The following is a 27,840-nucleotide window of genomic DNA, read 5'->3' on the forward strand; positions in this document are numbered from 1 at the left end:
ACTCGATATTATTTGAAATAATTCTGCGAGGAATTTTTATGGCCTGTAATAAGGATAATTCATTTTGAAATCGCACCCAGCGATTTTCGACATCTTTAGGCACAGGCTGATCCTAATCCATGCCCAATACCCATAAATACTGTATAAGATATTTGGCAAAAAATGATATAGTGGCTATGAAACCCAAAGGGTCAAAAATGCGTGCTAATTCTGATAAGATGCCTCTCTTTGTCGGCAAATTATTTTTCGGTATGCATGTGTAGGAAAATTTGTCTAAGGTAGGTAACCATGTCAGACCCAAAATTTTTATAACACAATCCGAATTGTCAAAAGAGAGAGGTTGCTGCTGACAATCAGACAAGGGTACTGCTTGAAGAATTGCCTGATGATTTGAGGCCCATTTTCGCAGTTCCAGTCCAGCTCGTCCCAATAATTGGATAAGATCCGATTGCATTGTTTAAAATAAACTCTTGAATCGGGTCTTTTTGTAAAAATCGCCACAAGATCTTTTGATATCTTCTATGCTCTTCTTTGACTACAATTTGGCGATACATGTGTTTGATATCGCATGTAAATACTATTTCATGAAATCTAAAATTTAAAAATAAAGAAAAGATATTTTGCTGAAGCTAAGGGCCAACCAAAAGAGCATCATTTAATAAAATCCCGTTTGCATCTTTAGCACTGGCATCGAATACTACTCTTAATTTAGTAGTGGCACTGTCTGGTTTAAAAATGCAAAAATGTGGAATAAAATACTCCTGGCCGTTTACGCCCCCTACTTTCAAGGAATCTAAAGACATATGTCCAAGATCTAGATAATCTTTCATGAATTCCGAATAGGCAGCATATAAAGTAGGATTTTTAATTAATCGCTGCTTCAAGGAATAAAAGCGCCGAAGAGCAATTTCTTTTGATCCGACGAATTTAGGATCGGTTTGTTTAAAAGGCAATGAAACAACATATCTTCCCTTTGGGTCAGTAAATGTAGTATCACAATACAATTTTTTACATAAAATGTCTTCCGCTTAAGGCAAAACTTCAGCCGGAATTTCCTTAATTTCCCAAAATTTTCTAATGGTCTCATCCAAGGGTGACTGACAAATAGTAAGAAGAGTACGAATTCCTGTTAGCCGAACATCTGTTTTCCCCATGACAACCCAACCAAATATAGTGTTAAGAGCTACTGGCTTTCCGGGCCCTGCCTCAATTCATCCCACATCCATAAGGAATGGAAATATATCCGCTCCAAGCAACATATCTACAGATCCGGGTTGGCTGAATTTGTCATCAGCCAATTTTAACGTCGTTAAGTATGAAAAGTTTTCCAATGAAATGTATGGCTCAGGCAAGTGAGAACAAATTTTAGGTACGACCTTAACCTCAACATCAAATGTGACAGAAGATTTACCAATAGGCCCAATTGTACAGCAAGCTACACCAGATGAACTTGTGGAAGTTTCACCTAATCCATAAATGGGAATCGGTGACCTTCTACGAGGTAAACCTAATCGCATGAGGCATTTATCTGTAATAAAACTGGCTTGACTTCCGCTATCCAGTAACACCCTGACAGTCTGAAAAATACCACGACTATCAAGTACTGCTACTTTAGCTGTTGACAAGAATACCAAGGAGGAAGAAGACGTTACACTAGTGAATGTTTTTACCTGAGGAAAGGCACTGTTCTCAGGAGTATCCTCCAGGGTACTGGGCTTGTGTTTAATAAAGGAAAACCTTTGATTTGGAGTTTTCTTCAAAAAATATGAGCACTGTTCCAAATCATGATCTTTTGCGCAACTAATACAGTTTTTCTGCTCAGAGGTATTACCCTGGAGAAAAAAGGTAGAAGGACCTGCCCTAGGGCCCTTATATGTGGGTTTATTTGGGCTAGAGGAATGTTTTGGCATATTATTACCATATGACGGCTTGAATAATGGCTTTGTAGTTGGACTCGTAACTGTCAAAGCGGCAGAGTCAAGTGCTAAACATTGTTTTTGTAGAAAAAAAGTTTATTCTTTATAAGAAGGAATATCTTGAGAAGGATCAGTAGGATTAAACTGCAATTCAAATCTTTTAACTGATTGAGAATCAATCTTTTTTTGTAATAAGTTAAAGATTAAAATAAAAAAATATAAAATCCCAGTGGGGTACAGGAAATTCTAAACCTTCTAAAGCTTTTAAATTTTCATTAAAAATGTCCAACAAATGTCTCAAGGCCTGAGGATTCTCAGAAGTTACTTTAGGGGCATTTAATATTTCATTCCAGTAATGAGAACTTTGAAATCTTTTATTTTGATATCGTTGGTAAAGGGTATTATAGGCAATTTCATAATTAGAAGAATTAAGTGGAATAGTCTTTACAATAGTTAATGGTTCATCTGTCAGAGATGTAACTAGATATTGGAATTTTTCAATATTAGATAAATCTTGATTTCTATGTACTAAAACTTTAAACAAATCTATAAAAGAACTCCACTCTTTAAGATCGCCCTTAAAAATGGGCAAAGATAACTTAGGTAGTCGTATATTATTATTCGAATATTTTATTCCAGAAAAATTCAATGAACTCGGAGGATCTTCACGGGAAGGAGGAAAAATATTGATGTATAACGTACCAATTGAATGAAAAATTTCATCAAATGAAGATCTGATAGCCTCCTCCTCACGTAACCTACCTTCAGACTCATCCAATCCTGACAAAATCCCTATAATGTTACTGTGTGCATGATTAAAGTCTTTATATAATATTTCTCTCGAAGAAAACCTTAATTTAAAGGAGGCTGCTTTAGTTTTATCATCAGGATCTGCTAAACATTCTTCGGCGAGTCTATATAATTCTTTAATTCTATTCATCTCAATATTACGCTGATTCTGCAGCTTTTTTATTTCTTTTTTAGTTCTTTCTGCCATTACAAAAATATAAATTTAAAAGTTCCACCAAATATTTGTCAAGAAAAAACCTTAAGTTAAAATTACTCTAAACTTTAAGTCGCTAGATCTGCGAAAATATTGAAATTTTGTCAGTTTCCACCTTTATAACATCATTTAGACTAAGCCTGGATAACAAAATAACGTATGACACTTTAAGAAAAATAGAAGTTTCTAAGTACTCACTTATTCTATTTAATCCACAGGACATAGGTGTACGAGTATTTATATGTCTTTTATCCAAACAATAGCACTATGTTTACACTTGTTAAGTATAATTCTATACCTAATTACCCAATAAACACCAAAACGAAACACCTAATCTTATTTAACACTAATTTTAAGTATATTTATTCAAAACCGTATTAGGTACACCATTGATATGCTCGTATTATTTACTTGAAAATAAATAACGCACCGAACAATCCCGATAATTATTAATTAGATATTTCTTGTCGTATCAGTTACCACGGCATTTATTTACTAAAATTCCAAATTTATTTGTGGGCCAGATACAGCCGAACTATTTTTTAAAAAAAAGGTAAAAATATGCGTCCACTTTTCAGGTTGGCCAACTTCTCCCGCAATGTGGAATTTTGGTAATATATTTATTGGTATAAGACCAATGTTAAATAATTATTTTTTAAAGACTAAATTTTCATTTTAAAAAATGTTAAAATGAGTTTTTTTTTTTTGGATAAATGCAATTATAATGAATTGAATTTCCTAAAGTCTTTAATGACTAAATTTTACCATTAAATGTAAAAAATATATTAAATTATATTTTTTTTTTACACAACTTGCATAAGACAAAGACCGGTAATCCGGCTTCAGAAGGTACCAAATGTTTACGAATGGACTGTATTTCATTATATATAAAAAAAAAATAATAAATGGCAAAACCAAAAGACTTACCTCGATAAGCGTCGGTTTTCACTTTATTGGTTTTGGCCGGTCATTGTTAGTACGAACGTATAAAATTAGTACCGTTCACGGTGCTAGCACTATTGCAAGAGAGCTCGCTTTTTGCTGCGAGTTCGTTCATACATCCGCATATACGCGGAAACTGCGTGTGTCCATGGAACTGCCATTTTGCACGCGCCAATTTTAAATTTAATTTAGTAATATGCAAGCAGTGTTTATCATTTTTAAGAAAGCTGCAAACCCAATTTAAAAATAACCCAAGAATATTCCCAGTATAATTCTTAGTCTAGCGTTAATATTTTAAGTCCCAAATACTCTTATTTAAACTTCACTAATTGCTTATTTCACACAGGCATTCTGTTTAAAATATTAATTTATGACTCTCATCATTAATTTCATTAGTTAATTAAATTAAAAAATAGCTAATCTATTTGACAAGCTGTTATTTCAACAGGAATGACAGTAGAGGCCTTAACCTTGGCAGTTTTACTCAAGATCAAAAGACCTTCAAAAGAGGGTCATCTGTTGTCATTTGTCTCCATTTAAGATTTTGGGGGTGAACTGGCGAATCTGAAAATACGTACAAAATGTGTCACCCTTAAAATCGACAGGTGCGAGTATATTTTTTTTTGTAGGGGGGTAGTTATTTGGCGTGAAGTTTTAGTTGGGATACTGTATATCATGAGTTTCGTTATAAATGGACTCGCCTTGGTTCTTAGCCTCGGAGATTTCTTGAATTATATAAATTAATAAACTTTATATCTAATAAAACCAAACCGACGCCATCCGGGTATAAGATTATAGTTTTTTTTTTTTAAATTTATTTTTAGTTCCGCGCGAAAGAGTATCGGGTGCAGTAACCGGCATTGATGGGGGCGAGACAGTCCTGACGTCACCTGTCCGAAAAGAACGCCGCAAAAAGTCGAAAAAAGAAATCGAAGAAGAAGCTGCCAAAGTCATCAGTCAAGCCGATAACGTTGGATGCATCGCGAATGATAAAGGTAAATCATGCCTGCCTGATTTAATATGAGCAGGTTTAGTTATGGCTATTAGTTATCATTTATTTATGGCTTAATGGTCAATGGTAAATGGTAATTTTTATTTTAGAGTTGGTTTAAGAGAGTATTGAAATTTTAGAAAGTCTTAAGTTTAATAATTAATACATTGCCTGATATATGACAAAAATAAAAATAATAATGGGATTCCAATGCAACAAGAAGTAGGGTTAATAATAATAGGGTTAATAATAAGGTTAGACAATAAAGAAATAAAGACACAAATAACATAAAAACACAAAAATCGGCTATCAAAATAAAATAATACAGTAAAATAAACCAATAATACAGACGTATGTAAACAAAATTGAACAGAAAATAAGCAGAACATTTCTGATTAAACACCAAAAGCAAAATCCAGTATAGAAATATACTAAAAAGTTACTATACCGAGACACCAAGGTATAAGATAAATCACTGACATCACAATGACCATTTACTAATGGCTTAATTCAGTTTCTTAAGTCAGTTTCTAGAAAATCTAAGAATCTTTAATAAATTTAAACGAAAATTGTATTTAAGTGAAAACGCAGTTTCAAAATTTGGTAAGTTGAATTGGAACTTGATCGATTATTAATATATATAATATTACCAATATTTATCATTCCGAGTGGGGTACACTTATCGTATCTGTTTTAAAAGAGGATCGGTATGTATGCATTTGTGAGACTATAAAATTACCTTAAACCTATTTTAGTACCCTATTCCGCGGATAGATGATATTTATGGTAAATTAAGTAGGGGTGAACATTTTTAAAAATCTATCTTGGCTCATCATATCAACAAATTTAATAGAATTAAATTCAGCAAAATTAACGACTATCTCAGCCCATAAAGGTTTATTTAATTATAGTAGATTATAGTGCCAGCTGATTGAACAAATCAAAAAAAATAGACGCTGTAAAACAAATACCGATACTGACAAATATATCTCAATTAGGAGCTTTTATAGGCACAATTAATTACTATAATAGATTTATTCCTAATATCCCTACAATTTTAAACCCATTGTATAAGTTACTAAAAAAAGACACCGTATGCAATTTGCATAAGAAATGCCAATAAGCCTTGAAAAAGTAAAAGATTTTACCAATTAATTTAACATTGGATGCGTCTAATTATGGTGTGGAGGCAGTTTTGTTCTATGTCTTAGAAAATGGCATAAAACCACCTCTTTGCTTCTAAAACATGATTCAATAAAAATGATTGAGTCACATAAAGAAGCATTTAGCATTATTTTTGGTGTCCAAAGATTTTATCAGTTTTTGTATGGCCATGAATTTACTTTAAATACAACTAATAAAGCACTTGTATCTATTTTCGGGCCAAAAAATACTACAGATGACAGCAAATAGACTACAAAGATTTGCGTGTTTTTTAAGTGGATTTCATTTCGTTGTGTTTTTTAAATGTTGCAAATTTTCTGTGGCGATTGCCAGTTGGCGTTTCAGGTATAAATACGATAATTCAAATAGTTTCCAAAGAAATTATTTATTAGTGTCCAGATCTGAAGTTAAACATATTTAAGATTGAAAAGGCTTCGCAAAGAGATAAAATTTTGTTAAAAATTTATACTTTTGTGCCATCAGGTTGGCTAAAAGAAATTAAAGATAATTTTTCTAAATGATTAATAGTTTTTCTAAAGTGGGATGCAATTTTATTTGTAAATAAGGTACAAATTTGGGCAAATCGTGTGATAATTCCCAAATATTTTCAACATTCAGTTTTACAAGTGCTACGTAATTCACATATGGGCATAGTAAAAATGAAGCGCAAATTATAAACTCAAACCAGCAGAATACCTTTTAAAGAAGTTTTATTTAAAAAATAAGCTTAAAACTAGTACATTACGTTAGAGCTGTATAATTATAATTAATTTTACAATTATGTGAAAACCTCCTAAGAAAGAATTCAATAAAATACGCTGATGCTGCTTATGCGGCAAAATGGATGCTTAGATGTGCTATATAATAGGGATGGGTTTATGCACATAACTCCTCCTCCCTTAAGATTCTTCAACGTCCTCGTTGATGATGTCGTGTAGGGTCTTTAAGAGAATCGCTTTATGTTCCTTTGCCACAAATAAATAACAACTATAAAAACTATTACAAGTATAAGGAATAATAAAGAAGTACTAATTACATGGCTTTTTGCTGGAAAAAAATCTTTATATATAATGGGCTCTCTAAGATCTTGGATTTTTTCAGGGTACATTAAATGCTTAAGTTGTAAGTTCAGGGAAATATTTGGATTTATTACAGATTTTTAAATTTCAGTTGTTTTAATAGTAAGATTATTTGATTGTAAGAAATATTTATGTTGACCAATAATTACATTGCATTGACTTTGTATGTGTGAGCACCCTATTAAATTGTATTTTACAAACTGAAAACAATTTTCAAAAATAGTTTCAGGAGTTTTTGTACAAAATAGTAGAGCTTTATAAGTTATTATATGAACCTGATACTTATTATTTATCTTTGCAAATGTACAGTCTGTTAATAAATTACAACCATTTATAATGGGCTCGATACATATCCATTTATCTCTAAACATCTTGTATACCATAAGATGTTACAATAAAATTTGCTTGGACTTTGGAATATTTTCAAATTTCAGGTATTTCTTTAGTATTCAAAATTTCGAGATCTAGACTTTCTAAATGAGCAAGAGTTAACGTGTGCAATAATTTTTCTAGGTAAGAGTGCATATTTTTAAATTGTAAAATTTGATTTTACATTTCTACTAAAAGCCTAATGGTGACGTTTATCATATTAAGATTTATTATATTTACATTTTCCTGGAATCTAGCAGTTATATGACCGGCGAATGAACTTAGTTCATTAACCTTATGCATCGAATTATTTTGATTACTTTTGAACACTTTCACGTGTTGGTTTATATTCTCTAAGTCATCATTGTCTAAACTACTGGTAAGGAATTTAATGTAGCTTCCAAATAAGTTTACTAATCCATAAGGTCCATAAAGTAAAAAAAAGAAGAAAAACCTGTCGTTAAGTGAATACTTTGATAATACACTAATATGGCTGAAATCATTTAATATTGCGGGATTTCTTCAGGATTTTTAATTTTTTGGGTTTTTAGTTTTTCAAGGAGCGTAGAGTGTAATCGCTTAATTAGATGTAGAGTTACCAGGAGTAGTGTAATGTATGTCTATATACAAGAATTCACAAAATTCTTTAAATAATCGGTTTTTAATCTCGGATCCTTGGTCTACGACAATTTTGTATTATGATGAGAGAAATATGTCTTAATTTATTAATGACAGTCGTAGCATTTTTATCGGAAATATAATACTCGTATGCTTGAGTATAGAAATCGCATAGGCAAAAGAATCGATAATTGTTAGAAAGTAACAATTTGAAAATTGGAATAGGTCGAGGTGTAGTGCTTTAAATGGCTTTTCAGAGGGTAGTGGCCCTTTATAATTAATTTTATACGGATGTCTTTGTATTTATAAGAGTTGTTATGGTTTCATGCATTTGAGGCCAATAACATTTTTGTTTTAGATGATTGTCATTGTGATTTTTTTGATAATATTCTGAAATTATGTCTTTTTGTTGCTCTTGGTTTTCAATGTCAGTTAAGTAAATATTTGAAATATGATGCTTCGCACTAGCGTTAAGGTTGGCAATAATATATTTCTGAAATTCAAGCTTTAAATCGGAATTTTGAAATATACAAGACAAAATGTATATCAGGTCGGATATTTTCTTTTAGGATTCTGCTAAAATGTTCTGAAAGTTTATCCTTTTCGACTTTGACAAAATGGTGTTTCTTTATAAATAGTCTGGTATATTTATGCAGGAATTTATTACCAAACTCTATAACTAAACGTGAGGATGAATAATTTATAGGGAGTTCAGAGATTGGTAAATATTTTCCGTTTGTATTATTGTTAGAGTGTACCGTAGCATTAGAGTCTATGTCATCTTTTCTAAGGTCATTATTTTGAGGTCGGTCAAGGATTTCAGCGATCACTTCGTTATATCTTTCATTAAAAGCGAAATCAGCAAGATTCGCAACTGTGTTGTCAGTATTAGGGGCTATTGTCGTTTTTTTTAGGACGTTGATTTCGACACATGAATTGGGATTCTTGATCTTTGATAGCCACACGAGAGGGTTGTGATCTGTTTCAATGGTAAATTTCTGTCCATACAAATAGGGGCGAAAATGTTTAGTGGACTCAGTTATGGCTAGAAGCTCTTTTTCGATGGTTGAATAATTTCGTTCAGCAGAGTTAACTTCTCGAGTAGAAGGCTATAGGGTGGTCATTCTGTGAAAGTACGCTACCAAGGGCTATATTGGAGGCGTCAGTGGTGAGTTTGAAACTTTAACTACAATCAGGATACGAACAGGGGAGTTGGTTATTAATTCCTTACATTTGATAAATGCTTCTTGATATTCTTGATTGCCAATGAACTTTTCGAACTTTTCTCAGACATTTTGTTATTGGAAATGTTATCTTGGCAAAGTTTTTTATAAATCTTCGATAATATCCAACTAGACCAAGAAAGGGTTTTATCTCTTTAAGAGATTTTGGCATTGCATATCGTTCAATAACCTGGATTTTGAAAGGATTTGGCTTTATGCCTTCAGGGGTTAAAAAGTGACGTAAAAAATTCTTTTGACAAAAATTTTGATTTGTCTCATTGAACTTTGAGATTAACTTCCGGAATTTTTTAAAGATGTTTCTGATATGATCGATATGCTCAGAAAGGGATTTGGAGAAGATGACAACATCATCCATATAATCAAAATAAAATTTGTATAGATATTCACGTAAAACTTCGTCCGTCATTCTTTGGAATGTGTCAGGAACGTTTTTCAAACCAAAGGGCATTCTTAGATATTCAAATTTGTTAATTGTTTACTGTGAAGGCTGTTTTTTTATGGAATCGGGGCTCAATTCAATTTGGGGGAAGCCTTGAGCAAGGTCAAGGGTGGTAAAATAAGTACATTTACCTAGATTATCCATGATTGCCTCAATTCTGGGCAAGGGATACTTATTTTCGATAGTGGCTTCATTTAATTTTCGGTAATCTATTACCATTCGAAATTTTTATTTACCGGAAGCGTCGGCCTTTTTTGGAACAATCCAGACAGGAACAGAGTAAGGAGAAATAGACGGCCTAATTATTTTATTATCCAGAAGTTTTTGAATTTGTTTTTGTATTTCTGGTAACATGGATGGTGGATGGCGAAACATCTTGTATATTGTATATGTTTCTAACAAATCTAATGTTTAGTTTGGCTCGTAAAAGTTAAGTCAGAATCTTTACATCTTTAAACTTTTGGCATAAGTTTAATCGTTTAAATGATTGAAGCGTAACTGGTTCTAAATATTAAAGGATATGTTGTTTGTAGGTGGATCAATTATTTCAAAATGATCTTGGGGAATAACTCTCATTCTTTGATCAAATTTGATGTTATGGCTAGGAAGTGGATTTGTAATTCTACAGAATCCATTTTTAACCGATTAGGCTATCCGGAACTACCACTTGATTGTTAATTTGAAAAGATGGTGGTTAGAGCATTGCTATATAAATGTTCAATTGGTCTAAGAAGAGGTTTATTATAAGCTAATGAAAATTGTAATTTTTTATTTCCTTGAAGTGTAAAACATCTACTTTGAGTGTAAAATAGAATTTAGATTTTTAAGATCTTTGGTTCCTATGAGTGCGTCAAAATCTGTGTGCCAATTAAGGACACGCATTTTAAGGGGTAAATTAATTCCAATTTCTTGTAAAAGAGGAATTTTAATACTGCAATTTTCACGATATGTTTTTCTGCATGTCGTGACTTCAAAAGGTTCATAAAAAAGCATATCTGAGTACAAGTTTGCAACATTAGGATTCATTTTTGATTTAGATGCTACGGAGTCAATTAAAACTTTTATTTGTATTTTTGGCAAAAAGAAGTAGGGTAGTTCCACCTTTTGGGCAATATTGTTTATGTTAATGGATCTAAAGAGGCTATTTCGATTTGGATTAATTGAAGAAACAGTAGGCGTAAAGAACTTCCTTGTGCATTATAGGAATGTCATGTTGCTCAGTGTCATAGAATTCTTCGTCCTAATACTCATCTAAATATTGGAGTGTCAATGGGTCATGATTTGTCTAGAGATTTGTCAGCTCCTGAGAAAAGAAGTTTCTAGGACCGGAGGGTTGAAAATGATTTTTATAGGGTCTATTTTGTACTTGCTGGTGCATACGTGAGGGTCCAGCAGATTGTACAGCATGGGGGTTGGTTTTGGCAAAAGTCTTGGATTAAAATTTCTTTCTGGGGCAAATACATTTGTGGGTTTTTCAAAAACTTGTAAATTAGTTGGAAAATTATGTTTTACTGGCCTGGGCTGTACGTATACTGGTTGAGAGGGAAATGATTGCTTAAAACTATTTTGCTGTTGAGAATTCTGATGTTTTTAATTAAATTGTCTAGTATTCTGACTAAGCTGAGGAATAAAATTCATATTTGCATTTTGATGTGGATTCTATGGTTTTTCAGTAATTTGTAAGATTAATTTGTGATTCAATTTAATTGTAATTAGTTACTTGTAAAAGTGCAGCATCTAAATTAATGGGATTTGGAATAAGTAACATAGTTTTTAAGGATTTGGGGTCATTTGACATTAGTACGATAACACGAGTTTAAAAAAAAAAAAAAAAAAAAAACGATAAAAAACAAGACCTACTTTTTTTTTTAAATACCTTATTTGAACCAACGTTTCGGTAATTATATCTACTACCGTTATCAAGTTACCAGTTTTTTCAACACATACTTTTTCTGAATTTCCTGAAAGTTGGTAAAATATTTTCAAAAGGACCTAATATGTCCATTTTGTTAACAGTAATATAACTACTTATTGCAAAATGTTCAATATTTACTTGTTCTTCTTCAATAGAAGATGAATTACTAGAATTTTCTATAGTTTTTCCGATAAAGCTAGAAGAGTCAATATTTAATACAGAACTGGGACTCATTATGGGAAAATATTGCCTTATCATATAAGATGCATTTTTAAAATGGCTGAACGTTGCTGTTATGTCGAGCATAATATTTACTCAAACCATTGATTAATTAAAAGGCCACGAGTACTGTGCTCTGATAATGATACACAGCTTAAATGTCAGAAGTTTCAGTAAATTTTAAAAGATTATGGTATTAGGCAAACTATTTCTATTTATCATGAAGCTTCTCATAGCGCTGCAGAAAACAGTGTAAAAAATGTAAAATCTAGCTATTAAGGAATAAATTTAAATAATAATCAAATAAATTTTAAACGCGCTATTGATTGATTTTTGATGACATATGGGAAACAGCGTCAAAATTGTTTTTAGGAAGGCAAATTTACTCTGGGTTTGATTTTATAATTCCTTCTAATACTAATAGGGTGCCACCTTAAAATACTAATATGATTCTAACGAATCATTTATCAACTAAGTGATGTCGAAGCTTAAATCCATTTAGGGAATTACTTAATGACTCTCAACTAAGTACTTCAACATTATGTATTTCAATACTTATCTAAAATAGGCCGCAACGTAATCGAAAACCACTAAATAGACTTAGGCATGACTAATATTTATTTATTTATTTATTTATTTTACAATACAAGCCTTACAGGTAAATAAATACCCATCTACAAGGCAGGAAAGACCTTCAAATACATAAATATAACTTATGCTAACTAAGAAAAATGTATATATAACTTGTTACAAAAATCTTCTAAGCTAACTAAAACTAACTAAAAAATTACATAAAAAGTAATAAGAGGCATAGAAAATAAGTAACAAAAACGATCAAAACCTAATGTGCTGACTATAAACCTCAATTTTTATTAACGGAAATGGCTATATTATTTACAAAAAATAGCTTAATACAAACTCAGGTTACTTGTGGCTTAGTGTTCAAGTGAGCGACATAAGGCTTCCTTTGTAATATTGAAAATGTCAAAATGAGCATCATTATTGTAAATACTACACATGGTATAAATTGGTGAAAATTTAAGTAGATTTGTTCTAGGAGTAGGGAGATGGCGGACTATCGATTAGATAATTAAGTAATTTATGCAATGTCATAAGAGCAGAAAAGGTTCGTCGAGTTTCTAGGGAACAAATATTAAAACGTTGGAGCAGATCATCATGTGGAAAACCCTGAGGTGGGTATACATTATCACACTTAAAACATAAGTATTTTAAAAAGCGCCTTTGCACTTGCTCTAGATTGTTAATGTGTACATTATAAGCCGGCGACCATATCACCGAAGCATATTCCAATCGCGATCGTACATATGCAAAATATAATGTTTTTATGGCATCTGGATTTCTGAAATCCTTAGTGCTTATAAATAAATCCATATGATTTTGACGCTTCTGAGACTACTGTGTCAATATGGTATGAGAAAGACAGTTTGGTATCAAAGTACACTCCCAAGTCTTTAAAAGAATTTGTGCGTATTAATGTAGTCGTATTTAAAGCGTAGTTAAATAATAACGGTTTTAATTTGTTGGTATATGTCATAACATTACATTTAGAAACATTCAACTTTAGACCATTTTCTACACACCAAGCATTTACCAAGTCAAGATTATACTGCAATCTATGACAATCTGCGAGATTTCTTATTTTATTATATAACTTGATATTGTCTGCATAAAGTAAAAAATCGCAATCCAATTTATCACCAATATCGTTAATAAAATAGTTAAACAGTAGCGGTCCAAGCACAGATCCCTGCGGGACACCAGAAACTACATCATAGGAGCTTGACCTTTCGCCGTATAACTCCACGTACTGACTTCTACCACATAGATATGAGCGAAACAATTGAAGAGAGACAGCTGAAAATCCAAAATTATTAAGCTATAAGCTCCCGTCAGGCTTTTTTAGAAGATTTATCGACTGGCTTAAAGTCTCCTTCTGGTAAGGGCCACAGATTAATAATTACACATATTGGGAGCTATAAAGAATTTTTAAATGGCGGTTTGTTTGAATTCGAATCGAAGTCAACCAAGGATTACCACGAAGAAATGAACGCTGATGTTTTTGAAGATTATTTTTCCGAAATGATCAAGTCAATTCCCGAAAATTCAATTATTGTTATGGACAATGCCAGCTACCATTCAAGATTAATAGAAAAATTACCATCATCCTACTGGAGAAAAGGGGAAATAAAAAACTGGCTTACCGAAAAATAAATACCTGTTGGAGGTGACGCGGTAAAAGCAGAGCTTCTGACAATAGTTACAAAAAAATAAATCAAAATATAAAAGACACGTTATTGACGAAATAGCAAAACAACACAATATAACTGTACTTCGTTTGCCACCTTACCATTGTGAATTAAATCCTATAGAGTTAATTTGGGCTCAAGTAAAAGGATTTGTGGCTAGAACTAATAAAACCTTTAAATTGAAAGATGCTAGAGAATTTCTGAAAGCAGCAGTGGATAACGTTACCCAAGAAAACTGGAGCAATGCTGTGAATCATGCTATAAAAGAAGAAGAAAATATGTGGACCCTCGATAATCTTCTAGAAGAAACTGTTGAACCCTTAGTTATAACAGTGAGAATGTCTGATTCGGATGAAAGCCATGAGAGTAATGAAATGTGTGATTTATAAATTGTTTTTTTTTTTGTATATTTCGTAAATATTTTTATTGTAATATATGTAAATATGGTTAATAAATTAAAATATCCTTATATTTATGTACCTTTCCTATAAATAACAAGATATGTTTGGAGAGTTGCATTTTTTATTGGTTGGTATTAAAAAAATGAAATTTTACAACAATTTTTTAAACATTTAAAAAACAATAAAATTGCGGTATTAATCAAATTTTTATATTTCATTTTATTTGCCATAGTTTTATAATGAGGCTTTTCCGCTTTTAACAAATGTTTCTTGTTAATTTAATAAATATAGGTTATACCTACCAACGATACTTTTTCAAAAATCTTTATCTAATAGATAATAGATAAAATCCAACAATATTTATTAATTTTTCATAACAGATAATTATTTAACTTAAAAATTAAAATCAATATCCATAGTCGGGACGACACTGGCAACCTGTTTGTCATAAAAATTAACTCGAAACCATTGTTCCGAATTTTACGACCTATTGTATTTGAGACCATACAGGACTTGTCCACTTAAAATTGGTAAAAACAGCCTGGTTTATCATTTTGTTACATGTAGAAAAATGAAAGACTTACCCTATATTTATGCTACTTCTGCATAAAGAATGAGGCACTGTGCTCTCACCAAAAAGGAAATAGGGTATTTCCTATATAGGTTGTCTTGATCGACTGAGAACATCAGTAAAGATTTGTGATCGGTTATTATTAATATTATAAGTGTTTTTCTGATCTTAGATAAATCGTTAATATGAAAACTACAGCCAGTTTTTGATTTATTTAAGTACATTACACAAACCAAATAAATAACCTATTATTATTATTTATACTAAAATATTTCTAAAACAAAGACGACAGCTCACTACACCAAGCAGCAGTAAAAGCAGATACGAAACATCGAGGTCTTAATCTGAGTGAGAACAAAACACTAAAATGGCGGTAATATATAAATGTACACAATGGTTCCAAAAGATAATTTATGGAAGACAATATAGTAATTCATAACAGCAGCACATAGAAAAACAATGTACCCATATATGCCAAAGCACGGGTGCATTATGTAACAGTAACGGAATATATAGTCTAACAAAATACAGCAGCTGAAATCATTCACTAAGAGTTGGAACTGAACTCTCAACTGAAAAATTAATAGAACCCTATTTTAACCACCCGAATATAAAATCTTTTTTTTATCTAAAATTTTGCGTAGAATTTCATTTAAGTAAATCTAACTTGGGACTTTACTACTGTTTTGATTCCTCCTATGAATGCAAAGTTATTTTCCTAACTTAGATCTGACAGAGACTTATATTTTTTTATTTGGGACACTTTTTGATAAAACGCGTCTTTTTATCAAAGTGTTTCAATTTACGGTTATTAAGGGGGGTCCGGGACTTTTATAATACACGGTATAGGACATTCGAAACGATGTGTGAAATATTTCGATTTTCCGTATTAATTCAAAGCCATAATATTGGATAAGGAATTCCTGCCAAATAAAATCAAAGAAGGCTTAAAGAGTCATGCTAAAATATTTTGCATGGATATCTACTTTGTACGCTATTTTATACATGGTGAAGCTGTCCGAAAAGGTTTTGATAATATTATTAATATTTTAATAATCTCAAATGGTTATTGAAAGAGGTCGTCCATATTCTCAAAGAGACTTTGCTATAAATAAATCAAAACATAACAACACAAAGTCTCCGTCTCGAAAATTTTATTTTATTAATTTAATTATACAAATCTTATTAATTTAATTCATCAATTAATTTTTTTTAAATTTAAATACGACCTAATCGGTCGTTAATCTTTTTAAGATCTGATGATGCTCTTAGGAGCGAAACACATTGCACCATTTTGACTAATAAAATAAAATTTTCAAGACCGAGACTCTTTGTTTTTGTGTTTTGCTTTATCCAAATTGTTATTCTGAGCTTGGTAAGAAATATATACAGAGTATATTGACAAGTAAGGTATAATACTATTAATATTAAACATACATTAACTGTATATAAATAGCGATAGAATAGCAGTAAACATATATTATGTGATTTTCAAAAGAAACATTGATCGACTTATTTTAACCATCTACTTTATAATTATGAACAAGAATTAGTTCTTAACGCACTGAATCCACTACCTACTATTATGTCTTTCTTTTACGACTTTTAGAAACTATAATACGATCTCGGATTTGTTTGGATTGAGTTGACCAGTGGCGAATGACCATAAGTTTTTTATCGACAATAACTATTTGTTTTTTTTGACAATAACCAAAGTTTACCTAATCTAGGCTATAATAAGGTAATATTTTGTACCTGATCTATACTCTACGGTTGGAGACACACTTAATAAACAAAAAGTTTGTTTTTAATTGCTTAGCATTTGCTAAGCTATCGTGACTAGTTGTGCTTGGTTATCACGAACTTCGTGTTCAGTGTACCAGTTCAATCTACATTTCTATAAATGGATTTGCTTTACGTTTAATTGGTGAAATTAAATTTACGAATGAAGAGTACACCGATATTGCTTTTACATATGGACGAGCGGATGGTAATAGAGCTTTGGTGTAGCGCTTGTACCAGGGGTATTATCCAGATGGGAGATTACCATTCAGGGTGTTACAAAATACCTTTCGTCGGCTTAGTGATGGTATTGTTGTCGAGTTGTCATTGGCAACAACTCGACACTTGGTGTCATTCTAATCAATATTGGAGATTGATGAGTGAGTAAATACTGGAAGCTTTCACCTCGGTTCCTACGGCAAGCATCATAAAAGTAGCTAAAGACCCTGGAGTTTCTAGATGGAAGGTGTTGGCGACTTTGCACAAAAATGATGCTGAGTTTACAAGAAGATCCTGCCAGAAAAATTCAGCTTTACCGCTTTTTGTTAAACCGTTGTTTTCAAAAGTATTCTGTGGATAAACAAGTCCAAATTTTTAGGGAATTATATTACCAACTTCCACAACCTCCATGAATGGGCTGCTAAGGATGCAAATTTACAATAGAAAAAACCAAATTTTTGAGCAGATTTTCGTTAATGTGAGTGCTGGACGATTATCCAGCGATTGTTAAGACGATTGTCCAGCACGTTGGTCTTGTCTATCAGGAATTACTTTCGTGACTGATTTTCAGGGGGTTGGATCGGCAGACGCGGAATATTTCCTTGACTCCCTCGATCGTGTGACTGTTAAAATTGAATTTTTGAAATTAGATCAGTCTATCATGTTCTTAAAGGATTGCATCTACGTTTTTTATATGCTTAATACACCAGAATTTTTATTTTAATAGCTTAAAAAGTAGAAGAAAAGTGGGGTGACTACCATAGCTGCAAACTAACGAATAAAAAAAAGAAAATACATATAAACAATGTTGGCACTAAAATTTAGTTTTGTGTCGCCTCTTATATATGAATATTTTACAACAGATTGTGACCAAAAAATATATAAAAAAAAAAAAGTGATCAGTGAAAATAATCAAACCCCATAATAAGTTAATTGAATGCTTCGGAATTTTTTTTTTTTTAATTTTTAGATAATGTACAAATATTATTATATGTATTAAATCTAAAATTGTTTTCATCAACATATTTTAGTTGTGCGTCTGACAATAACCCTTCCATTTGGCCAAATTTTTAAAATTGTTGATGGTTTGGTATAATTCATCGATGCAGTTAATCGAAGCTCAATATATTTTTTTTTAATTTAGGTATTTTTATTGTAAAACATTTTACTTGCTAAGCAACTAAATTACATATCTGTCAGTAAATTGGATGACATTTTTCAGTCCAAAAAAAAAATTATATTTAGGTGTCCGATTGTTATGGGAGATGCGATGTCGGTCAAACTGTCCACCCCGTATAACTTTTTAAAATTGTTTCCAGTTATTTTTAGTTTATTAGGTTGATAGGTTATAGTAGGTAAACCCAGCAGAAAACTAAATAATTTTTTAATGTTAAAATTATAATTCAAAAACGATTTGTATGATAGTGAAAAAGATCTAATAAAAGGGCTACTTCTTTGATTTGATTAATCGGTATCAGAGAGTAATTCGTATCATAATTGAGCCTATGGTGTCGGAATTGGTGTGCATGACTTCTGGAGTGCCGCAAGGATACATACTTAGCCCGCTATTATTCTTGGTATACACTTCAGATATTTTTGCTTGGATTATGTGTTGCAGAATGTATTGTTTTGCCGATGACACTCAAATGTGATATTCATTCGATCTTTAATCCATTGCCAAGGCAACGTATATATAGAATAAATAAAGATCTTAACAAATTTATCAATATTTAAAAAAAAATAACCTTATACTTAATGCAAAAAATGCTTTTGTCATCCAAAGTACCGGGAAATGATAGAAAGCACCACTAATCTAAAGAGAAATGTTTAAACTTCTATATGAGCAGTACTAGGAATCTTGGGCTTATAGTTGATAATGACCTAAATTTCCCCGAACACGTCTTTTTTGTTACTAAAAGATGCTGTCCCATTTTATGACCCCTATATAGCAACATTCACATAAATAAGCATAAATTAAGGAAAAAGCTCTGCGAAAGTCTTGTCTTTCCCATGATTGATTACTGCTATTTAGTATATTATGCCTCTTTAGAATTACCTACTGAAAATATATATTGCAAAACATTAAAAATACTTGTTAAAGATGTGCTTGCGGAATAAGAAAGTACAATCATGTTTCTGAAAAATCGATTGAGTTATAACGGCTTAAAGTTGATAAATTGCATGACCTATGCTTATTCAATTTTTGTATATTTACTACTTTTCTCCACGTCATCCCGATAATCTCATCTCTACGATAAACTTGAATTTCGCTATAATGCACACAATGTTGCTTTAAGATACAGTCATAGATTTAGTATACCTCGTGTGTTTGATTATCATTATATGTGTGTTGTTTTCCTTTAAATTGATTGTTTTAAATATATGAAACGAATATTGGTCACTTTTAACTAAAAATAATATTTATCTGTTTAATATTTTATTTTATAAGTGTTATTGCATGTTAGTTTTAATTTAATTTTTCTCTTTCTTTATCATGTTTCTCTTTGTTAAACTTAGTTAATAGTTAAGTAGAGTAGCTCTGTAAAGCTAAACTTCGCCTTTTTATATTCAAACATATTTGTTTACAAGAATTATAAACAGTTTAATATACATATATTGAAAAACATGAACTTTTTTCTACTAAGGTTTTTTCTTTCAGGTGCTGGCCCAGAAAAATATTATAGCCTCCCAAACAGGAAGCGTACAAATATAAAAGAACTAAATTCAAGCACCTTTAATTCATTAGATCGCAAATCTACTAAAAGACAGGGTTCTCTAGAGTTTAATCCACCAAAAAAACCGCCTAGAACTTTCTCTTCAGAAACTAGATCTCGCACGAATACACCTAAACCGTCAATATTTGATATTTTCAAAAAACCTGAAAATCCGGTTGTGTTACCAAAAAAATCAAATTTAAGGAGAAGCGTTAGTGACGCAGCTGCATTTAAGTCTAAAAACCCAACTAAGACAAACCCAAATGTAAGGAAAAGGTCTGATAGTGAGAGGGAGGAACCTATTGAAAGAACAAATGATATTAAAAAGCTGTCTCCAATTATTGAAGTAACCCAGAGGGAAGATTATTTTGTTGCTGATAATAAGGATGACGTTACAGTTCCGGAGGCGAGTACATTTTAGTCATTAAATTTTATTAATAAATTAATTCAATATCACTTTACAGGACAGTCTTAGAAAAAATCAACGATGGGAAAAACGTATTACTTTTTATTCCTTATCGCGTTTTTTTTTAAATAGTAATAATTGTAAATATCCTACACCTAAATGTATTTATCTTTGATAATAAATGGCTATATTTTTGAAGCCTTTGTAATTTCGTTTTTAAAGCTTTTATTGATACAAAACGAAAAAAAAATTCCACAAATAGTTCTTTCTAGCTTTATTATGGCTAATTTAAGAAAAAAACTTTATAAAACATATAGATTTAGTTTTTAATCTAAGTGTATATATTTTAGTCTTGCCCTGAGTTCTAAATATTATAACTACAGGCTGCACATTTTTCTTTTAAATTCTCAATTCATCTAAATAAGCAATAATTAATAGTACCTGTAAAATTGTTTCCCAACGTCATTTAAAATATCTATCACTTTCCAATTTTTTGCACTCAATGTTGACGAACAGCTAATAAAAACTATGGCTTGTTCGTAGAATTATTAACTTTTTGCCTAAAAAAAATAAAAATATGAAATCTATGGACAGTTATTTTAACAGAAATAATAGATTTTCTCTAGGGATTTCTCTAAACACTTTTAAATTAATTAAAAGTGTTCAAAATTACTCAAAAATCACTCGATAAATATTTAATTTTTTAATATTAGTATTTAAAAAAATTATTTAAATACATTTTAATGTTTTTTTTTTGTAATTGTTTTTTATTTAAATTTGTCATTTATTTTACTATTTATAAACAAATATAGTTCTAGATTAAATATTCTTCTATATTTACTTAGTTCTTAGCAAATACTACTCGTAAATTTTCAGTTTTTTTTTACTATTGTCTCAGTGTGTTGACCTAACTGTTTATTAAATAATGAATACGTTTCTGACTTCTGAACAATATAATATTTAATTTAAAAAATTTAATTATGTCATAAATTACAGTGAGCTATAATACTCATACACATAAAGTAATATCTGATTATGCGAGATGGTTTCGCTAAAAAATGCCGTGTCCTCTTATAAAATGTAAATATTGTTTTGTGTAAAGTTGTTAAATACGATAGTGTATGTTGATTCTTTAGAATGTAAAAATTAAACATAAAACTAGTTTAAATTATTACAAATTAGATCCTTATTAGAATCCAAGCTATAAATACAAGAAAAATCATCACCTTTAAATGCTTTTCTAATCTCTATTGCTTCCAATAGTTTACATTTATTACAGTAATATAAGTTTTTATATTATTGTCTAGTGGTCACTCTGATGCTTTTAGAGTCTTAGGCGGTCTCTAACAACTAACCTAAATTATTATGGTGAATATGATACATCATCAGTTGTATTAGATTCTCCACAATCTTCTGGTTTATTGAGGTATCCCTATTCACACCATCATTAAAAGATCTTAGCTTATTGTGTCTACCTTAAATTATACACATTTTTTATTTCGCAAATGTCTGTGTTTTCTTCTCATGCTTCCGGATCTATATGTCTTGGTACCTTTGAATATTTTTCAAAAAAAAGTTAAATTAGTTAACGTTAAATATAATAATAAAAAACACATGAAATAATTTTTTTAAATTTACTTTTAGACCTTAATACCGCAACCGGTTAACCGCCCACAAAGTGTAACTGAACAACTTAAAGACTATATTGCAGAAGTCGATGAAGAATTATATAAAGAGACTGGAATAAGAATTAGTACTCTACCACCCATACGAGATCCCATTCCAATAATTATTGACGTAGATAAGGCAGAAAATATTTCCATCAATAAAAAACATAAATTAAACTTTGGATTAGGTAAAAAGATAAAATCACTGACCCAAAAGAAACCGAAAACTAAAGGCAAAAATGATGGCAATTATAAACCAGTATACCAGAACGAAAAATCTTTTAAACGGGTTAAAGTGGTAAAAGATATAGTAAAAGAAGTAAATGATACAAAGCAGTCAGAGCCAGTAAAAAAGCCTAAACTTAAAGATACAGAAAAATTAGAAGAATTCACTGAAATGATTCATAGCAGTCAAAAACCTGTGGAGAAACCTCCTCTTACTAAAGGTAATTTATGTAAAATTATTAGCGTAATAAATTTGTAGCAGGTCACATAATTGTGAATAATATTAATTTACGTGTTTTTTTCTAGGTAAGACAGTTAACAGCATGGTCAAACGACTGAGTAACGATTCTTGTTCACCTCCACCTCAAACGAAACTAAATGTACTTATCATGCCAAACGTCTCAGTTCAGCATAACAACAATCAACCATTTTCCTATACCAGAGGAATTAGTCCAGAAAAATATACATCTAACGAAGACTTGCCCTGTGAGATGGCTACCTTTAACAAGCCTGTAGTTTATGCTCAAGTGGTCAAAGGTAAAGGTAAGAAATATAAATTTTCCGTTTCACTTGTCACATAAGTATTATTTAGATGCTGGAAAGGAAACAATTCATACAACTTACAATAACAGGCGACAAACACAATCTGATTCTGATGAGGGTTTGGGTGGAGAAGATAGTTTCGGTTTTAACAGAAAGTACGATACAGATAAAGCTTTCACCAGATTAGGAAATGAGGGGAGTTACCTTAGTGATACTGACAAGCTACTTGACGAAATTGATAAATATAAAGCTGAAAGCCCTATTTTGCCTAAATACCGTAATCCCTCACACCTTGCAAATAATGGTAAGATTAAGAAATATTTTTGAGTATCAAATATTTTTTTTTTATTCCTTAGTCTTATTCTCAGGTATAATGGAACGGGGTCGTGGTGATGGCATGGATGCGAAACGTCGAGAAAGTCTTACAGAAATTGATAATTTTGGTCAGTTTAAAAATTTCTCATCATACCAGCATCACCGCAATGATTTGGCTGCTAGAAGAGACCTTTTGGAGTCGCGAATGAATAGAAGAATTACCGAGAAAACAACTCCTTCGCCGGAATATTATCCGGGAAAAACTGTAAAAAATAACGTGTTCATTTCCGAGAAGTCGTCGAAATACTATAGGAGTGGTGCTGCAAGTCCACTGGACTGTAAAGAAAAGTTTGTCATAGAGTCTAAAAAGGATGATTTTGGAGAAAGGTATGTGATATAAGCTTTGAGAATACGAGGTTTTTAACTGATAATTATTTAGCTGGTGGACAAGAGATTAAGTATGGTAACAAGAGCTATTTATCTATATATTTTATATACCCACGGTTTTTTTAATATTGCAACAAAATTCAGGGGCCTCCTCAGGAATCCTTGAAGGAAATCAAGCAAAAAAAGTTCCTATGAACATAATATGTTCTAAACGTTTTAGATTTTACACTACAGGGTGTTAGAGTTAAAAGAAAAATAACTTACTTTTTTCGATAAATTTGATATCCTTGTAGATTGTTATCTCATTCTTTTCCAGAAAATACTTTAACTAAAGATGTTAAAAATAAAATAATAAAAGTAATTCTTGATTAAGATACTCAGATTTATGTGTTATGGCCAGTAAAACCTTCGGTTTTTATTTACTTTCTTATTTTTTAAAATTAATTAATAATTTATTATGAGTATTACATTTTTAGGCACTTCGAATCTCGGACAAAACGATATTATGGCACTCCCAATGACCCTATCTCCAATAAATATGAATTAGACAATGAACCGAAAAGTTTGAGCGACTATCGATCATCACCTGAAAATAACCAGTTTGAATCTAGTCATCATACCACAACGCACAACGGCTATCGCACCGAAAAGCCCAAGCAATTAATTAAGGATAAGCACATATATAAATCCACCCCAGAAATGTACTATGACAATCATTTTAGAAGTGCACATAGTTCTTACCATGAGTCGCTACCAAGAGGAAATAAAATTGAGAGTAAGAACTCTCAAAAATTTAGATCAGAACGATTCTTAAATAGAAATGAAAGTGACAGGAGAACCGATAGATTGGCCGACTCAGGTATTGAGAATGATTTAAGGAGGGATAGCAGTGAGAATTATCCAGTTGCTAGGCCAAGAAGAGGAGACTCTGATTTGTATAATGAAAGTGAGGACGAAGGTAAATTTTTATCTAGCCTGCTTTATCTATATATCAAGGTTTATTTTAATATAAGATTTATATCATGGTTATTGATTTAGAGATAATGGACTTATCTTTTCGTTTTTGTAGGTTTTGCAAGTTCGCTACTAATTGCTAACGAGAAAAACCACACCGACACTAACCTGCATATATCTCGACGAGATTACGATGATTCCGACGTAAACTCGAGAGGAGACCAGTTTTATCGAAAAACGAAAAGTAAATACGTTTCACGTGAGAGAAGTATTGACGATGGGTCGCATTTTGATCCAAGGATTGATAAAGATGTTGTGCGTGTGATTGAGAAAAAGCCGCCTAAGCCTGAGAAAAAAAGTGGATTAGAAAAAGTTAGTCATATTGTGTACATCAGGTTTCTTTGGCAGAGAAGGAGAAATAGAATCTTTAGTTTTTTATATTTTAAAAATATTCAGATATAATTTCTTTTTAAATCTCATAGGTGATAGATCACATAGTAAAATGAGGTATTTTAAACATCAATGTTTAATTATTGATTATCAAAAAAAGTCTGTAACGTTAAGTTTAGAGAAATATTACTGCTTCTAATAATAGATCAGGGAATAAAATAATATATGCTCGCCAATTAGGGCATGGCCATTTCTAAATATACATGTCTCGTAGAGACATATAAATATATGTCTCTAAAAAATTATTTTCTTTTTATGTTTTTAAATAGTTTCATGTCTATTTAAAAACATTTTGTTTCGGCATTAGATGATGCTGAAAGAAAATATTGAAGAAATATATACTTTTATGTGATTAATACCAAATATTAAGAAGAAGCTTTTGTGAGACGAACTATGAAAGAGGTCGTGATTACCCAATGGTGCAATGCTGTTTTTATTAGTTTAATATATTGGTAAATACCATTGAAACTAATTAAGATATTATAAGATAAATCATTAACACGGAGAACATTATTAACAGATTATTAGAACATTTCAATGGAAATCCTACATAATTAAATATTAACTCAAAAATTGTTTAGTGAATCTTGGATACAATGCAACCCATAAATTGAAAATGTTTTTTAGGTCAAATCATTATTTACCAGAGATAAAAAAAAAGACAAAATCAGCACCTTTCAGAAGGGAAAATCCAAATCGCTTCTTTGCAGAAAATCTTCACCGGATGACCATAAGAATATTAAACAGGAGGTTAGCCCAAATACTTCTAGCTATAAATATATTCCCCAGTAACTTTTTCGATTGACAAGATCTTATAAAAGTAAACAACTTAACTTTAATCTATTAAAAATTACATGGTTTACTTACTTTTAATATTTTTATTCAAAAGATAGCGTAATACGTTTACTATAATTAAGCCGGCAGTTTTGAACGGAACGAAATTTTTAAGACAGTGCTACGTGATTGCACCATTCAGATAACATTGTTAAGAAGTACGTGCCACGACTTCGGAGAAACAATAAAACGAAACTGCCTGCGTTGCCAAAGAATTTTATTAACTTAATCTACCTGCTATAATCAGTATTGTAAATAGATCTACATTATACCATCCTTGAATTGTTGATACTTTTGTTAGAACTAATAAAAAAATAATAATATGTTTCAGGATACAGATTTTGAAAATAGGAGACGACTTTCCACGCCAAGTCCCACAAGAGATATTCCAAAAAAGATAGAGAGCACTCACAGCAGTTGGCTTAAGTCTCTAGACAGACTTACCAAAAGAAGATCAGGAAAAGTAAGTCACATTTTATTAATTGTTGTAATTGTAATAAGCAAGATTTTTATAGCATTACAAAAACGAAAGCATAACGACTACAGAAGATGCAGCTAATTTTCCTAAATTATCATCTTCTGTTAGCAACTTAAGGTTCTTTGGTGATACCGATCAGGAATCAAATAGCGACAGTACCAGAGAAAACACACTTACAAAAAAGCGATCTGGAATAAGAAGTTACTCTATCAAAGACCTGCATAATATATCCGAAGAAAAAAAACGAAACTATAATGTGGGAAGAAAGGTTGATCATCACAGATCTATTACAAATGTTGCAACTACAGGATTTGATAGGTAATTTTTATAATGAAGTAAAATAAATAAATATTTTTTGGATTAATATGTTTATAATAAAATTGTTTATCATCATGTTATCATGCAGAGATATAAAAGGCAGCAGAACAAGCCTTAAACCACCAATATCACCAACATTGAGATATCCAAATAACCATACTTCCAAAAGAGACGAACGAAGAAGACCAAGACGACAGGATATCAGTTCTGTAGAGAGTTCCACAGAGGGTGATAGTAGTCAACAGTCCCAAAGAAGTGTTGTTTACTTACATGCAGCAACAAGTAAGTACTGTGAAAAGAAATGCAGTTAAAACATGTATGATCAAACATTTTAAAAAGCAAAAAAAATGCAAAATCAAAGAGATTAAAAATCACTTTTAGGGATATCTCTTGAAATAAGATTTGACCTAGAAACAATTTTGAAATATCTATTAAAATATGTTCCTTTGTCTTTATGCCGTCATGATGGCACGATGAATATAAATATTAATAATATAAGTCTAAATAAGCAGAACCAGTTTAATGATACACAAATTGCCGCAAAACTATTAGTATCTTTGATGTGCCGCGAATAGTTCGTGTGCCGTTGGTGCTTGGATTGTCACGTGCATGCATGTTTAAATCGCAAAATTTTATGTGGAATGAGTTATTAAGTAATATTCTAAGCGATATTTAATCACTTCATAAAATAAATAAATGTTTAAATTCTTTTTTAAATTTATACATTTGATACGTAAAATTTGACTACATACGCCCACGTTTGTTAGACGTCTGACCTCAGGCAAAGCTACTCAAGCGAGTTACGATTTCTAACCCGCTACCTCATGCCGACCCTGCATAATAATTGTATAGTAAGCTTTGGCAGCAAATATATTATTATAAATACCGTAGATTTTATTGTAACCAGGTTCAATTCAATTAAGTTTTGTTAGATTAAAAAACTTAAGTTAAGTTAATTGTACCCATTTTCGAATAAAATTATTTTCTAAAACGCAAATGCTCTGAGGTATTAGTTAACTGGCACAGTCGGTAGTTCGGTCCTTCCAATAGGACAAAAATCGCCTTTTTTGGTCTGTTTCTACGGTTTGAAGACCGCTGCAAACCTTGGAAGCTGACAAGAAGATCTGCAGAAACCTTCAAAGAACAAGAATCGTCGAAAGTACCCGCAATAAACCAAATTCGAGCAACCACCGCACAGCACCGAGCACTGAGAACGTTTATGCTATAAGGTCCTGGAAGTACACAAATGGAGTCCTATAGAAGAATTTAGGCTAAGCTAATGAAATTTTTTACTAAAATGTTACTGTAAGTGAACATTTTTCTATACCATTTTCTTAAATCCTAAAAGTGATATATACATTTATGTATATGAGTGTCGATAGATCCCTTTTTTTACCATTTTATAAATAT

General features: G+C 31.2%; 1 protein-coding gene across 8 annotated transcripts in view; it reads left to right on the forward strand.

The window, feature by feature from the left end:
• Positions 1 to 27,840, forward strand: part of LOC126744646 (uncharacterized) — a 228,790-nt gene that overhangs the window by 171,447 nt on the left and 29,503 nt on the right. For 3 of the 8 annotated variants that reach the window (XM_050452152.1, XM_050452150.1, XM_050452151.1), the window contains exons 2-12: positions 4,686 to 4,856; positions 21,904 to 22,372; positions 22,458 to 22,694; positions 22,744 to 22,998; positions 23,051 to 23,396; positions 23,873 to 24,354; positions 24,466 to 24,722; positions 25,428 to 25,550; positions 25,966 to 26,097; positions 26,150 to 26,430; positions 26,519 to 26,712. In XM_050452152.1, coding sequence (XP_050308109.1) covers positions 4,848 to 4,856; positions 21,904 to 22,372; positions 22,458 to 22,694; positions 22,744 to 22,998; positions 23,051 to 23,396; positions 23,873 to 24,354; positions 24,466 to 24,722; positions 25,428 to 25,550; positions 25,966 to 26,097; positions 26,150 to 26,430; positions 26,519 to 26,712 — 2,785 coding nt within the window. In that variant the 5' untranslated portion in view covers positions 4,686 to 4,847. Of the gene's footprint in view, positions 1 to 4,685; positions 4,857 to 19,798; positions 20,260 to 21,903; positions 22,373 to 22,457; positions 22,695 to 22,743; positions 22,999 to 23,050; positions 23,397 to 23,872; positions 24,355 to 24,465; positions 24,723 to 25,427; positions 25,551 to 25,965; positions 26,098 to 26,149; positions 26,431 to 26,518; positions 26,713 to 27,840 lie in introns of all 8 variants that reach the window. The other 5 variants (XM_050452145.1, XM_050452148.1, XM_050452146.1 and 2 more) reach the window with 4 other exon arrangements.

The sequence above is a fragment of the Anthonomus grandis genome, chromosome 14 (assembly GCF_022605725.1).
Source record: "Anthonomus grandis grandis chromosome 14, icAntGran1.3, whole genome shotgun sequence".
NCBI classification, from domain to species: Eukaryota; Metazoa; Arthropoda; class Insecta; order Coleoptera; family Curculionidae; genus Anthonomus; species Anthonomus grandis.